Genomic DNA, 17,075 nt, shown 5'->3' on the forward strand with positions numbered 1-17,075 from the left:
CCGTGGAATCCAAGGGAAGTTTGCTATTGCCCCAAAGACAAAGATTAGATGGTTCTACAGAGGGACCTGGACAGGCTGGATCAATGGGCTGAGGCCAACTCGGTATGAGGTTCAACAAGGCTCAGTGCCAGGTCCTGCACTTGGGTCACAGCAACCCCAGACAACGCTACAGGCTTGGGGCAGAGTGGCTGGAATGCTGCCTGGCGGAAAAAACGACCTGGGGGTGTTGGTTAACAGCCAGCTGCTTGTATCAGGAATAGTGTGGCCAACAAGACTAGGGCAGTGATCGTTCCCCTGTACTCGGCACTGGTGAGGTCGCACCTCGAGTGTTCAGTTTTGGGCCCCTCACTACAAGACAGACATTGAAGTGCTGGAGCATGTCCAAAAAAGGGCAACAAAGTGGTGAAGGGTCTAGGGAACAAGTCTAATGAGGAGCGGCTGAGGGAACTGGGGTTATTTAGCCTGGAGAAAAGGAGGCTGAGGGGAAGAACTACCCTTTAGCCTTTAACTACCTGAAAGGAAGGTAGTTTAGCCAGGTGGGTGTCAGTCTCTTTTCCTAAGTAACAAGTGATAGGATGAGAGGAAACAGCTTCAAGTTGTGCCAGGGCAGGTTTAGATTGGACATTAGGAAAAATTTCTTCACCAAAAGGGTTGTCAAGCATTGGAACAGGCTGCCCAGGGAAGTGGTTGAGTCACCATCCCTGGAGGAATTTAAAAGACGTGTAGATGTGGTGCTTAGGGACATGGTTTAGTGGTGGACTTGGCAGTGCTAGGTTAACGGTTGGACTTGACGATCTTAAGGGTCTTTTCCAACCTAAATGATTCTATGATAATAAGAGTACTGCTCTGCAAACATCTAGCATGTTCTATCCCTGTTTTCTTTACGTGCATATTGTCATTTATTGCTGTTTTTAGTGAAGAGCACAAAGTTTTCATATTATACAGTGCAGCCAAATAAAACTGTCAATATCTTTAACTAGAGGAATTCACTCACTTGGGTGGATGTTCAGCATTAATTTTAGATTAAAAGTAATTGCCTAATTATCATGAAAGGATCACAAGGAAAACAATTCTGTAACAAAAGTTATAATAGCTCATGTAAATAGGAAGACTATTGGAGATAACACTCATGGTTCAGGGTTTGATGCAGTCTGTAATGTTTACAGACTGGGGAGGGAGGGGGAGATAATCAGCGCTGCTTCCTGTAAGATTTTTTTGCTCAGTTCTCCAAAAGATCTAATGCTGCTAATTGAGTCTCCAATTTGAGGTTTGTACCCAAATGCTTATCCAACCTTTCTGAAACTATTGCAGTGTTTAGATGCGTGGCGTAAGTTCATCCAGAGATTTGCCTGGCAAGGACGAAGTCTGTACCTCCCAGCTATTACTCATCTGCTACCAGTCTAACTGGCAACTCAGCTCTCCAAGAGCCTTTACACACTTTTTCACCATCAAAACCCTATTCAATGGCTTTTTGTAAACACAGTTGTTTCTCAGGTTTTGGAAACTCTCACCCAAAACAAAACCAGGACTTCACTTTGGCAGAGTGAGCTGTATAGTGCTGGTGAGCAAAGGGCGGGATGTGAAGTGTCAGGAGCAAAAGCTCAGGCAGATACTTGTGCTTGGAAGGGTTCGAAAGCCCAGGTGGAAGAGGACTGTTTTGGGGGACTCTCAGGACTGCAGTCAGAGCCCAACTCAGAGCATCCTCCTTTCAGTTTAAAAGCAACTATGCCTGAACTACTGAGTTCAAAGCACTCCAGGTTCATTTTCACAAGTAACTACCATGTGAATAACTTGATCGTTGGAGATGGTCTGAAGTTAAGGAGCTACCCAACATCCATTACTTTTACTACTGTGTTGCGAACACAGCACCTGAAGCTAAAATAATTTTTCTCCACAGCAGTCGGAGTTCAGGGCAGGGATGCTCATTACCGATGTGCACTTCCGTCATTCTGGATTATTTCCAATTTTCCGGTCCTGTTTAGACCCCTTCATTCCCCCCGAATTATTGACAACTGGAGGATAATTAGTCCATCATTGTCTGGAAAAACTAGAAGGTTTTCTATACTACTTTCCAATCACTTAAGCTGGCACACAGTAGTACCTTAAACCACAATTTTGCACTTTACTCTCATTAAGGTCTTTCACCTCCTGTTTCTTAACATCGAGATACTGAACAATTCCTTGGCTTCGATCTAAAACAAAAGTTACATCACATTTGAGCTGATGCCTTCCAGCCAACCTCTGCCAAATACAATTTGCTTAAAAACCTAAACTTATCTAGCTGGGTTTGGATAAGAAAAAGCTGCTTTATAAATAAACATTGTACTCTTGCACTTGAAGAAAAAAAGAGTTTCACACAGGAACCAGAGAAAACCTGACTCCGCATAACCAGAGACATTCAACTGTATCAATATGCTCATCCAAAAGGTTCTGCTAATTAAAACCAAATGACTCCTTACAAATGGAGCAGCAGTTTAGCTGGGTTTGAGTAGGCAGCATGTGACTCTCTGCTTTCAGTTCCTGAAAATGTGACAGACATAACAGACAGACGTTGAGTGAGAAGCCACTGCCTCCACAATGCGCTGAGGGCCAAACTTCAATTTCCTTGTAATGGCACTGTGATTCTGAAACAGAGTATGAATGGGTTTGAGGGTTTTTCTACCTGAATGCACTTATGGCCATGTTAGAATTACTCTGACGGCCATGACCTGCGGTCTTCTGATGGAGGAAACCCTCCACTGGGCTTCTTTCAAAAGTTGCATTTGGACCGGTCTAAAGAAAAAACACAGATTTTAAACTTGGTGCTACAAATCTATCTTAGCATGGTCAGAAAGCACTGAATGTGTTTAGAAGTCTTTCAGAATATTTATCGTACGCACCAGGTGTTCTTTTTGATTCCATGAAATATAATGAAAAATCAGATCTCCCTTCCTCACACATGCTAGTCATACCTCTGAAACCATGTTTGGTCCACCTAAAACATAGTTGGTTAAAGTACCACAAGGATGGCAATCACATAACTAGTACAGAGAGACTCAAAGTAGGGGCAATAACAACAGCTACTTATTAGGGTTACATTTTCATAAAAATGCTTGAAGTTCATGTATAAATATCATTAATTTCTTCAGACCAAAACAGTTCTCAAGTAATTACACCTCACTGATGACCATCCCTAGCATAAATTTCAGCTCTTCAGTGCTTCTCAGTGTTTGGCCTTTAATAAAGATGAGCTCTTGATGCCCTGAAAGCTGTATTGGAAAATATATTAAGAGTGACACAAATAGGAAATAAATTCCATATTCTCCAAAGTTTCTTAAAAAAAAAAAAAAAAGCCAGTTTTAAGAGAAAGAACACTGAAAAATCCTTGAAAATTTAGGAGCTAGGATGGAGAAAAATAAAACTGCTTTTCGTAAGTAAAGTAATTCTTGATGAAAATTCCAGAGTCACTTAATTTTCTATGAATCCTTTCAGACATCATAACAACTAGTTTTTTTAAAAAAAAAACAAACAACAAAAACCCCACCCAAAACCCACCATTCAATTGCACATGTAATTTATAAAGCTCCAGGTGATCGTCACCAGCTCACTTCTGATCCTTACTAAACACTCAGTGTGTTAGATGTAGAGTGCTTTTTCTTGTCTACTATCAAGTAAAAAGCGTAGTTATTTGTTATCATTAGGGACCTGGCAGAGATGCTTTGAGAGGCTCTTTTCTGTTGATGGAAGCCAATTTGTTGGAAAGAAGGGAAATCTGGGCTCTTGAAGTTCATTGAGAAAGTTAAGTAGGCATCTATCTCACTACCTGATGTATTTACAAAATGAGTTCATTAATCTATCACATATAATTAGTCTTTTGTGTGACTACAGAAAGGAAACAGGATAGCAAGGACAGGAATTTACACCAGAAGCTTGATAATAAGCTAGTAGTTGCTTTGCCTTCGCAGGAGTCTCTGGAAAGCTCACAATACCAGCCTTCCTCCCAGAGAAGGGAGTAAAAAGCTTGAAGGTGACCCTGAGGAATAACTCCCATGTTAAGTCTAGTTGAAAGCAAGCCAAACTACATGTGTATTTTGGGATGGTAGTGGGTGAATATGCATGAACATATGGGATGAAGAGACTGTTTCCCAGGAATGACATCTGAGTTCCCAGGAAAACTGAAGAGACAGGAGCCTCCAGACTGGAGCAGGTTACAGTAGTAAGGACCTGGCATTGCTGGCCCCAGGCTGCTGCTTCAGCCCGTGACGTGGCGATGGGCGAGTACTAGGGGGTTACGCAGACCAGAAGCAAGTCACACCAGCCAATGCAGAGTGTGCACAGGGCAACACTAGTGGAAAGAGGGCAGAGACCCCATGTGAAAATAACTAGCTGGCTGCTGAGCTGGGGGGGCAGCAGGCAGGGAACCACTACCTGTCACAGCCTGTGGCATCACCCCTGCAGATCCACAGCACCATGCCAGTCTTCTCAAGGGCTACAGTAAATAATTAACTTCCAAATTCAGAGAGGAAAACGTAGAGGAGCACAAAGGACACCAAAGCTGCAGAGCTTGGTCAACCTCTTGCACTGTGTCACATTCATAAGCAACAACCCTTCTGCACCAGATCAGCATACAGTACACCTCCTCATGAACAGGTTCTGCTGGGTGCTGAGCTCAATATTGTCTCCTTCCCACGACAAGCAAGTTTGCACAGCGTGATTTTCCATCTGCCAGTCCTTCACTCTGGTCACATCAAATGAAAAAAGCAAAAAAACATGCCAATAACAAAGACCAAGCTATAATCGAAAAACTGACAACTTCCCAAATCAGATGTGACTGTGACCCGAATCAGGAGGGGAAGAAACAGTAATTCATCCTGGCACACTAATTAATTATCACACAGATTGCTTATTGATTTTCTTGTGTTCACTCTGATACCTTATGAAGTACACTCATTTCATGCAAACTTCTCATAGAACGGCAGATGCTGGCAGATCAAAAGCAGATGCAAACGCACAGGTAGGTCAGGTCTCCACTTCTGCAGAGGGGCACGGCCAGGGGCAAATCCATCCATCCACAGCACTGAATCTCAGCATTGAGAGACTCATCTCTAGTCCCACTGATAAAGGCTAAATTTTTCAGTAATGATCTCCAAGTGAAGTAAACCAGCCCTTGCTGATGAAAGTAGTCAAATTGCCAAGGTCATCCGCAAGTCACTTCAGCTTCTTGAAGGTTTCGTGCATTGGACAATAGGCTGAGTTCCCAGAGAAGTTATCTAACAGAACATTTTCTAATTATAGAATTAATTACTGCCACAGAATAAACAGCAGAGGCATGTCAGGCTGGAGGTAATGATTTGTACAATTAGCTCTTTCACATCAAATAAACATTTACAGCTGGTTTTGAACTGGGAATTCATAATATTAGTAGGTCCGACTTTCATCATCCCTGGAATATCCTGCCACTACAACAACCAAGTGAAAACTGTTTACATCTTATCTCTAAAATGGTCTGAACACATGTCATTTAAATTGTTGATTTTCTTTAGCTTGTTCTGGGTACTAAGGAAGCATCATCACTGCAAAGGTTTTAGTCTCCTTTGCTGTGTTTTGGTTGGGTAACAAACTGGTTTCCAATGCATGATCACAGAGAAACTGCCTGCTCTTAAGACACGTCTACAGCAGATGCATCACAGTGATCAAGGAAAATTCCTCTGGACAGCATCTTGTTTGCTTGTGCACAGGGAAATAGCTACGGTCTCATTTCCAGCTCTTTGCACAGCCAGTACTATCGTCATCATTACAATGATAAAAGCAGCCTCTGAAGATGTCTGTGTCTAGCGAAAGACCTGTCAAAGTGGAAGTGCGAACAACCTCAGAAACGGGCAAGCATATGAAAGGGCCTAATTTTGTGGTCTGAAAACAAACATGAATGAGCCAGCAAAAGCACTTACAAAGTTGCATAGCTTTGAGCATGCAACTGAATTCAGCTACAATTCAACAAAACATTATCAGAACCTAAAATCAGGACTAGCCCCTGGTCTGCTGTCATCCCTTCAAAACCGCCAGCACCCCGTGCCATGCCATATTTCCCTCCAGATGCTCCGGATTCCCTTTAGGGACAGGAGAGCCAGTGTCTGGCAGAGCCTACCAGGTCTGTCCAAAGTCACAGGCTGGGTTATCCTGTGGTGGGCCGTATTCTGCATAGCTCAGAGGAAAGGCTCAAATAGCATCAAAATAAGATCTTCTCCAGTTTAACAAGAACTTTTGAATGTTAGACAAGAGGCATACAGTTTTCTTAACAGGTTGCCGGGCTCCAGCACTACTCTGAATTTGCAGTCTCCTTTCAGCCAGCTCTGACTATGCCATCTCAGCTCGCCTTTCCCAGCTCGACGTCACCATGAGGATCATCCACAGCCTCTGCACTGAGCGTGAACCCTGTGCTCAGAGCCAGCGAGACCAGGAAGGTCTAGAGCCAGCGCACAGTGGCGAGTGCGTACGATGCAAGTGCTGCCATACAATCCTCAGCTAAAGGGGCTTCTTGCCTTGTGAGTACGTCGGACTCCACCAAAGTCTGTCTGCTCCAGCAGCAGCAGCTCTCTAAATCTTGTAAAACCAAGCTTTCCTGTGAGATTACTAATAGGTGCTTTGGCAAGCACAGAAACACAGCGAGGAGCTACTGCACTTCAGCATTTCTGCGGGAAGCAGATCCCCACAGCCCTGCCCACCCGGAGCCAAGAAGCCAGGGTCAAGACCTCAATGTCACATGCTCCTGAAAGGGACAATGCCAAAAGGTGCCAAGGTAACCTCTGAAATAAATGATGATAATGACCAAAAATACAGAATACGGTCCAAACTCACGTATTTCTGCTCCAATTTGACCTGCAAGTGTTTCTTTCCAGAATGAATTGCAAATTCTGGGAAAAAATGGAGAATTTGACCAATTTACAAACATGTCGATGCCTTTGAGCTACAATGGAACTGTGGATACATATGAAAGGCAACAGTCTTACACTGTACAGACGAATCAGTACAGACATATGCAATTCTAGCCATTTTTGCATCAACTTGACTCAAAAGTTACCTTGACAACCTTATTGTCTCTGATGCTGCATAGCAGCTTGCTATAGGAAGGATGTCTCATCTTTGAATTGCTCACTTAAACAGACTTGCTTGTTGAGGCAACATTACTATTTAAGGCTTACAGAACACACACTGCACTGAGCACACTGACAGTTATTTACAGCTCTGACACTGACACAATGGCGTTTGTAATGAGTGCAATTAAAAAATAGGTTTCTTTTGTCAAAAAACCCCACATTAGTCAAAGAAACAAATTGTTCTGGGACCAGCACATCCAAAAATTCTGCTTTCTCTTGGATTTATTTCTTGTGGTTCCAGAAGGAACAAGCCTGAGTCAAAGCCTTCCATGTGACTGGTGCATCCATAACCTCTCTCTCCTTCTGATTCCCAGAAGTCCAATAAACAAGCTTCTCCTTCAGCCTCCTCCACACTTGCCATTCATACCTGTACCTGGTACTCCTTTTCATAAAATTGTAATTGCCTATAACATCTCCCTTGTCAAGTGGGGGCAATGGTTTGTAAGTTATTGGGAACAGGGGAAGACAGAGCACAAATGCGTGTGCACACACACACAAGGTGATCACATTATCCTCATTTCCTTAAGCAAGCAGGCTAAAAACAATCAGACAAACCAAACTGAAAATATATGAGCTCACAGTTCATAGCTCAGGCATTCTGCACAGTGGCAGGGACAGAAAACCAAATGAACACTCCGCAAAGTCAGGATATCTCATGTGAAACACTCTGGTGGAGAGCACAAGTTTTTCAAACCCAAAGCCCTCAGCAAGAACCTCCCAACGAGCGAAAAATACAGACACGCTCTGGGCCAAAACCACTCAGACCACAGGGAAGCCACCCATGCACTGGACACCACTCAAAACCCCTGTGATGAACAAATGCAAATACTGGAGCAGATGCCTGAGGAGCTTCCAGCACCATGCTGAGCTCCCATGAGAACCTACTACAGCCTAATGGCTTACCTGCTATGGGCCTGGGAACAGCACATTACCCCAAATCCCTCCCACAAATGGATCCTCTACGACAGAAGAATTAAATGAGGTACCCCAAATTAACCTACATATCAACCATTAAGATGGGAATAACTAAGAAGTCTTGTCTCCTTTTTCTTTTAAATTATTTTGGACACAATGCTCTCAGATGCAAAGATGCAGGTTTCAGGGAAGCATGTGCTTGGAGAGAGTGGCTCGGTGCATTTAATGATGGACATCTGGATCAAACTAGTCGGTCTGCTTGTGAAAAGTGATGAAGATTAGAGTGCGCTTTCCCTGTTCTAGAGGAAAACATAAGTAATCTACTTAAATGAAAATCAATTTTAGATGTTCCTTTATTACACTTTATGGTCTGTGAAGTTCCTTTCTTTTCATGCTGCTACGTGAATGGTATGTAATTCCTACAGTGGCGATAGATTTTCCTTTAGAAAAGTAGTGAAGGTCTTAACTTTTTAATACAAATTATTCCTCAGGAATCCTTAGCTGCTATTCAAGCAGTTTAATTCAAAGAGTTATATCTCTCATTCAGAAAACTTTAACTGACATTAATCAGACCCAGCTATTTTTATTATTAATGTACAACAATGCTAATCTAGTATGACTAGAGTCTTTAGCCAGAGTATTAAGGGCTTCTTCTCCCTAAAGTGGTATTTAATAATAAAAAATTAACATTTTTGCATAATCTGCTTACGTGTGCTGCAACCGCTGAAGATTAGCTCCAGCATTTAATTCTCTTTTCTGATCCTCAGCACAGACATGTACATCCTAAAAAATGAAACGATGCATGTTTGTGAGCTGATGGGAATCTGTTTTGGTGTGCTTGTCACAGATGCGTCATGCATTACATGATGACACGCAGTCCCTGTGATAATCCACGCACAAGCCTCAGCAGTTACACAATCATAAAACAGCTGACAATTTTCATGTCACTTTACGTTTTGAAAGATCCAACGACGCCTGCACATGGCAGGTGTGATTCTTTTAAACCGTACCGCCTTCACATCACCTTACACAGGTAGGGCTGCACAAATGCAGGATCTGGCCTCCACCCGTAACGGTTTAAGCAGAGGAGGCAACCAGCACAGTACGTAGATGCTTGCATGGAAGGCTGGTATATTAATACATTGAATTAACCAAGGTAGTTATTTTCTCAGTGACCAAAGTCTTACAAGTAGTAAACTTTAATCAGATGTTCAATACAAATTGCAGTCCAAGCATATTCAAGAGCCTGCAGAGGCCCAGCCACAAAAATGCTGAATTAGGTTGTGAATACCTTTGTTCATCTTAATTGGGTGTTCTTGCTGAAGTATAACCAGACTCCTACAGTATCACCCACTCTACTCAAAAATAGGGCACAGAAATCCAACTCCCTTCGTGTTTGATTTTGATTAGTCAAAGGTAAGAAGCAGGCAACAGAGCTCTTGTGATGTCTACAGGAATTATGCTTTTTTGTACGTAAGTTTTTCTCCCCTTACAAGATGTACTGATGCCTCCTTTTGTTTCTGATCCCTTTTTAGCACAGTTCAGAGCCATTCACTTCCAAGAGCAGTGAGCAACACAGCTGCCCGTCCCCCTCTGAGCCATGGCTTCTCTGCAGCTCTTGGAAACCAGCTGAATTGAAAGATAGACAAATGCATCACAGAGCAGAAAAAGATCTTGGTCTCTGACATACAGCCTGACCTCAGATGAACTACATCAAGACCTGTACTAAGAAAATATTTAGAAAGCTCCTGGAAGCAGTATTTTTTCAGGTCCCTTTCCAGATCCTCCTTTCAGAGGAGCGCATCCCCTCACGGCAGCGCTGCACGCCTGCGGGTTAAGAGGAGCCTCCTTCCCTTACTCCTTCCCACACGCTCTCGGTGGGTAACACGGCACAGCTGATGTGGGGGATCAAGCGAGAGCTGGTGAGGAGCTTTCCTCACCGTGGCATTCCAAAAGAAATCACCATTTTGCAAAATCATCATTTCCTCCAGGAAAAAGCAAAACAAACCAAAACAAATGTGGTAACAGCTTTCCTGTAAGAGCAGAGGCAGAGCTGGAGCAGGAGCAGGAGCAGGAGCAGGGCCAGCCAGGGGCTTGGCTTGCACAGAGCCGTGCGGGGCAGCTGAAGGAAGTTGGGGAGCTACCGGTTCCCAATGGGGGCAAACAAAGATCCCAGTCCCCAATCTCAGCAATCAGCACACAGGAGCTTTCCATGTGGCAGATTAAGCAGCTTGCAAATTCTTTTGCCTAGAAATCTTTCTGCCTTAGATTTTAAGGGCGTGGTTTTTCCCCCCCCAATTATTTTCCAACTTTTCTTTTTAGCTTTTTGTCCAGCTTTGAAATGTGTTTCATTAATGCAAAGCATCTCAGAGAAAAGAGCTTCTGAGCTAAAAATGAACAAAGATTCCAGGTCAGTGCATTAACATTGATAGCTTTAAAACAATAACTACATCAGGTACAGGACAGGATATTTTGCTATACAGCTAACACAGCATAATACCATGTCATTACCACAAAATCTACTTCAAGTTTATACGCAAAAACTAATTCATTTCATCCAAAGAGGCAGGAGATTTCTGTGTCTAAAATACACAGGAACACTGACTCGCACTGCCAAGTGCCAGGCAGCCGGCTGCAGCCAGGAGCTGGCATCCCCAGCCAGCCAGGTGGTGGCAACTTCATTTGAAGTTGTGTTTTCCCTTCTACAAGCAGGTCACTCTGGCTAGCTTTAAAAAAGCAGGGTGAAAGGCCAGGCATGCTCCGTAAACCACAAGCAGTTTTCTGAGTGTAATTCAGGTCTAGTTTATATTACCCCAGGATAGATGAAGGGTTTCATCTTCCCCAGCCGTCGCCCCTGCTCCACCTTAGCCCCCACATGACATTTGCTGAACTTCTGCAAACTACAGTCTGCTCAGTATGGAAAAAATTGATGCTGCCCTACATGAATAAGTCAGGCTGTAAACTGACATGTCAGGAGCTGTAAATGATAACTACCTTCCTACCTTGCACCTGATAAAGTTAAGGTGAACAGTGGTCCAAACCTTGACCAAAGCGTACTGTTACTTGAGCTCCTCCGGTAAAGTCCTTTCTGCAGAGCATTAGCATCCTGTGGAACTGGAGCATGGCATTTCATCTCACATCAACAAGCAGGACTGAGGGAGAAAACACTGGCTTTACGAGGAGAAAGCTTCCTGTGCTAATAAGATACAGCATTTGAAACACTGATACTTTTTTTATCATATTCTTTCAGTATTAATTTTGGCTAATATAGTGTGACAGTCTCTAATATGATCAGTCTTTCATACCCTACTGATGACAACTAACACTAATTCAATACGATTCTTATGTGACGGGATGGGTGGAAAATTGTTGATGTGATAAAAGAGCAAAGATAAGTGCCTTCTGGCAGACTTTTCAAGGACCAGATTCAGGTCTACCAGTAATTTTCAAATGATCAGGTGATATGTCCTCAAATAAATGAATACATACCCTGTCCAAGACACCTCTAGTGTTGGGGTTTTTTTTCCTTGTACCAGGTAAATACATCAAGACCCTTTAATAACCCTTTATAAGGCAGCTTTATTTATTTAAGATTATTTTCATAATTCTTCCCAGTTCTTTTCAACCACCAGCATGGGATGTACTGCAGTAATTGCTAGTACTGTATACAGTGAACAAGCTGCCTTTCCCTGCTCAGTATTTCAGTGCTTACGTATTCATGCTATTCCTCTTAAGCACAGCTCTACATCTTGGGATCATGTTTAATAGGTTCCCCAAAGTGAGCTCTACACCCTGCTCAGAGCCGCCGCTCTCCAAACACAGCTCTCCATCCAGTTAAGCACAAGCTACGTTCTTTTTCCTAGATGCATCACCTGATCTCCAAACTAGTTTAAAAGAAATGAATCCAGTTTACCGTGTCGACTGACCTCACACCAGTCATTATTTACCACGTTGCCAACACCTAATCCTTCTACAACTTTAATCAGAAGAATATTTTATTTTACTTTCACTTCAGAAAAAATGAAGAGTGATAGGACAAGCACAGATCCCTGCAGAATATCCCAGCTGATTGTTACTCCTCATTAACTTTTGGTCCATTTGGAGAAAAGCAAAGCATTAGTACTTTTTTCATCTCTAAATCATTTCACATAGCTTGTGATCTGAAACATAGTCCCCCATTAATCTAAAGAATATATTTGAAAGAACTTTTAATTTGAACTTTGCAAATTAACCACAGCAAAGAATCCTTCACGCAGGACATCACATCGGCAAAGATGTAACATTACATTTAATTTAGTGAATACACTGAAGCAAGGCTTCAGTATTTCAACGTGGTTTCAGCAGAGCAGGATCACTTGTGAAGGTATTGATGTAACATCATCAATTTTGAGAGCACACAGAGCACTAGATTAATAAGCACAACTATGCAATGCTTCATATTTCTAACACTACCAAAACAATTATCTGGCATCAATATATTATGTAGATAAAAAGCATAATCATACCTTCCTGTTCCTTTTTTTATTTTATGCCATAGCAAAGAAACAAAAATCCCACTTAATACTGATTATTGTCATAACTCATTCACAGCCTGGGAAGACAGTAAATACTAATTAGCAGTGACACTAATGTTACTAAAGTAACAGGACCTTCCACTTCTGCAGATTAAAGAACGTTATTTGATTGGTTTTATTTCCTGAACACAGCCCTTGCTGCATGAACAGAATCATTCTTTAGAAATCAACTGGACAAAACTTCCATTGACCGTAATGAGCTTTGGCTCAAATCCTGTGTTGCTTCTTTAGCCCACAATAAAACATAAACACAAAGAACTCTTATATCTGTACATGTAACATTAGAGTCAGACTGGAAGCCCCAAATTCAGCTGCTAAAGCCGATGTATGCCTTACTGCTGCAGAGAGGAGATCTGCTCGTTGGTATAAACACTGACGAGCTCCGTTTGAGAAGATACTACTGATTTCTGCCTTAGACAAAAACGAGCAATGCCTTGGTAATACGTTTATTAGGAAAGCTGCGAATCACAGCCACGTTTGCATTGCTCTTCAGGGAACAAAATCATACACCTGTTGTAATTACTTATGAAATAGATAAATCTCTGGCTGACAGCAGAGAAAGATCTTTCCTCTTGCTTACCAGACCCCCAGTGTGGACAGCATGGCCAGGACTGTATTTTTAAATATTTGCAGTAATTAGCCAAATATACTGTCCACATGGTCCTCTGCCATATATATATGTATGTAGTTTCCATTCTAAATCTGACAGACCGTGACTCACCATGGTTGATCTTATACTAAAACTTAGTTCTACACATCAATATCTTCATCTGAATTTATTTAATTCTACCTTGTACTTTCCCCCCTGACGGACAGAGACTTCACATTTGTCTCCATGCCTTGGCCTTGCAGGGAATTTAAAAATTCTTCCATGGATTTAACTGATTGTGAGCCATGGTAGAACAAGCAGGAGCTTCAGATGACTGACTGATCTGGCAGGGGATGGCAGCCAGCAAAACAGAACTACTATTTTTGTTATGAGCGCACACAGAAGTGCCATGCAGGCACAGCCCCGCTCTGCTAGATGCCACACATTTGGGAAACTGGATGCATAACCACGTTCCTCATCAGGACGAGGTTCAAAACTATCATAGAGACTTTCAGAATAGGTATATGTGAGGATGAAGGAAAGAAAAAGAAGAGGTGCAGAGAATAAAACACGATAGGAAAGCAGCACATGCAGGTGATCTCACGAGTCTCCAAACCAGACATGTCTCCACAAAAAGCCAAGTTACATACTCCTTCAGGAGATCCTTTCAATGACACATCTGGGAACCAAGCAGTCCCGTGCTCTACTCTTCTGGGTCTTTTTGCTCCCTCCTGCAAAGTTAACAGCAGGACTGAATAAGTTTTTAGGGTAAAAAGCCTCTTGTCCGTATGGCTGCTTGCCCACAGCATAGAAGGCCAGGTAAGAAAACTTACCCGGCATGACTACCCCTGATGGCCCATGGAAGTAAAGGAACAATGTAAACCAGTAGGGAAAAAATGCCTTAAAAACAGGCATTAAGTGTAAAAGCCTACATAAGAAAAGAGATGAGACTGTCTTGGCATGTTCTTTCACTATAAATTAATGTTAAAATATTGAATGTTCTGAAAAGCAACAAGAAGTTTTCACTCTTGAGTTGATTTAACTGAACGTAACGCATTAGTCACTCGAACTCCCACTCTCAGAAATGCTTTTTTCACCCTCTGAAAAAAGGTAATGAAAGATTTGTTTTTTTTAAAGATTTGTTCAATTTCACTTAATTGTAATTTTTATTTGTCAACTCTAATTAGTGGGCTCACCAAGTATCTCTCTCAATACTCTCAAACATTCGGTCTCTTTTCAAAGAATGTTCCAGAGGCATCCTGGGATAAAGATGGCCCTTCAAATGGGCATCAACAGAGAAACACGCCCAGCTCAGAAGATGGTTGTTTTTCTCCACTTCAGTGGGAAACTTCAGACACAATTAAAAGCAGACAGAGCACCACAGTATGCTGGATACGGATTACACCAGGTCAAGCAGATCAAAACAGGCATAGGTTGAAATCTGAAGGATTTCAGAACAGACTTTTGCAGCCCCAAACAAGCACAACACACCCAGAATCTCTGGATGGCAGGAAGCTGCTCCATGGCAAAGTAGAAAATAAACCTCCTGGGAATACGTACATGTGCTGTGACAATAAAGATAAGGGCTCCAAGACAGAGCGAGCAGAAAACAGCGATAGCTTTCACATTTTGGGGTAATGTCTTTACATTGTCTATTTTAGCAGATAGCTGCATTCCTGAGGCAAGCTGAAGGTAGGAAGCAAAGCCCACTTCTTCAGCCTTACCAAGACCGAAGACCTAAGATCTGGAATTCAGGATCACATTTCCCAAATCTTATGAGCCTAGAAACATAAAATCATCCATAAGAATGGGCAGATTAGCCTTTCGCACCATTTCTAGAAGGCCTATAATTTGCTTGACAAGAAGATCACGTCTTTAGTAAGACTTGCTGAAACAAGCTGGGACATGAGCAACTGAAAGCAAGTAATGGTGTGACTTACTGACAGCTCGGAAATCATTACGCAGAGTTCAGTCGGTCGTACCCTTTTATCCTGCCCAGGCAGCGAAGGTCAAGCTGCACGGGCCTTGGGCCATCGCTGGCTGGCAATGGCTCCTGGCAGAGCAGGTTTCAAGTACTCTGCAGAGGGCTAAGAGGGACTCAGCAGCCCCTAATTCTCACCCCTTGAAACTATTTCTATGTGCAAAAGCATGCCTAACTGCATATCAAGGCCCTGGTGCTCAGCTCTCTCTTACAACGATGCATTTCAAAACTGTCCAAGCCAGTGAGCAGGTTCCCACTGGGGTAAGAGGGCTCTGGATGAAGCCCCATGGGAGAAGAGGTATCTTTGCACGCAAGCAGGGAAGAGCAAGCACTGCAAGCACGAAAGCCGGGCAGCCTCACAAGGTGAAGATCTCTTCCGCGTTTGCAAACTGACTGTAAAGGTAGGTGTCTCCTGGCAGTGCCACCCGGCAGCCAATGCCAGCAGAGCGCGTGTCTGTAAGCGCTGCAGCTGCCAAAAAGTCCATTTGACATCGTCTTCCAAAGTCTGTCAGTCCTCGAGAGTTTACAGCAGGTCGTCTTCAGAGTTAAAAGAATAAAATATAATGGTCTTCCTATGATGTATTTACAAATATTTGTTTCACCGTTCTAAAAATAGTGTTTTCAATCACCAAGATCATAATCTCAGCCTTTAAATATCAATAAAATATTTATTTCCTTAAGTTAATACATTTTCTGTGCAGACTGCCAGTGCTTCATTTCCAAGAGGCTCCATGTGAATATTGATATTTGAAGTATACAGACATAACTTTATTTACTGTAGAAAAGTATATTAACACTGATTTATTTAAACACTTTGGTAAAGTGGCAGTTCAGTTTAATCAAATACTGAAGTAATTGGGTTATGTTTGATTTTAAACTTTGAAAACCCAACTCTAAGATTTATCAAGGGCTGAATTTAGCAAAGTTATCATCATTAAAAATTGATATCATGTAGTGGGGCTACGCCGGCTTCACTGGCATGTCGCCAAGCAGCAGACCTTTTAAAAGACTAATTGTCCACGCCTGCATAATTCCCAAAGCGCTCTGCACAGCGGGCCACTGGCTCACAAATGCCAAGTCAAACAGTGCCAAAAGCACCAGGAGGAAAATATCCTTCTATTGCTGAATGGGGGAAACACACTGTTCTTTCATGGTACAAAACCCACACGCGCCCCAGACATTACGGCGATGCCAACGAGCACGGTGCCCTCCCCGCTCCTTCCAGTCCTCGCCCCAAAGGCTGGTTCCTTCCTGACGGGGGGAAGGAAAGGGGCAGCCAAATTCCTGCAGTGAAGTGCCTGCAGAGAGCTGCGGGGAAAACCCACGACTCCAAGCAGCTTGCCGAGTCCCTGGTGTATTTACCAGCTTTGATTGCTGTGGGCTTTAGCAAGGCGAGGGATGCTCCTGCTGTCTCCCTCCAGGAAAATGTACAGAGGCCAATTATTTAAATACTCTAAGCTCACGCATCTCAGCTCAACTGGAAGGGGTTAGGCAGAGCTCCTGCAAGCAGCGCCTGGGGCAGGCGTACAGGGACGAGCCAGGAGCCTGGGCAGACCCTCAGGTGCATCGCCAGCCCCCGGCAGCAGGGTCCAACAACTCCACCCATTCAGAAAAGCCAAAGCACGACGGGGAGCTGTGCTGACCACCACTCTGCTGGGGGCTGCAGACGTGCCACCGCCTATGCACTCCCCATTAGGCCTTGGAGCTCTGCGGGGAACAGTAGCAAAGTCCCACCACAGAGCAGGGAAAAGGGTAGATAAAATGCTTCCTGAGAATTTAAAGGAAATACTTCTTCTCAAATAACAATACTGCTACTAAAATTTCTATATTGTTTGCCCTTTGATTTCTGTTTTCCAAATCAGGAAAGATTGAGGAGATCACCT

The 17,075-nt window shown here is 43.0% G+C and overlaps 1 protein-coding gene across 4 annotated transcripts in view; it reads right to left on the reverse strand.

The window, feature by feature from the left end:
* IL1RAPL2 (interleukin 1 receptor accessory protein like 2) overlaps positions 1–17,075 on the reverse strand; it is a 406,561-nt gene that overhangs the window by 229,932 nt on the left and 159,554 nt on the right. The window contains exon 2 of one of the 4 annotated variants that reach the window (XM_075763496.1): positions 8,758–8,831. The exons of the other annotated variants lie outside the window; for them this stretch is intronic. Within the exon in view, the coding sequence (XP_075619611.1) occupies positions 8,758–8,791 (34 nt within the window). The 5' untranslated portion in view covers positions 8,792–8,831. The remainder of the gene's footprint in view (positions 1–8,757; positions 8,832–17,075) is intronic. 4 annotated transcript variants of the gene reach the window in all.

The sequence above is a fragment of the Balearica regulorum genome, chromosome 11 (assembly GCF_011004875.1).
Source record: "Balearica regulorum gibbericeps isolate bBalReg1 chromosome 11, bBalReg1.pri, whole genome shotgun sequence".
In the NCBI taxonomy this organism is placed as follows: Eukaryota; Metazoa; Chordata; class Aves; order Gruiformes; family Gruidae; genus Balearica; species Balearica regulorum.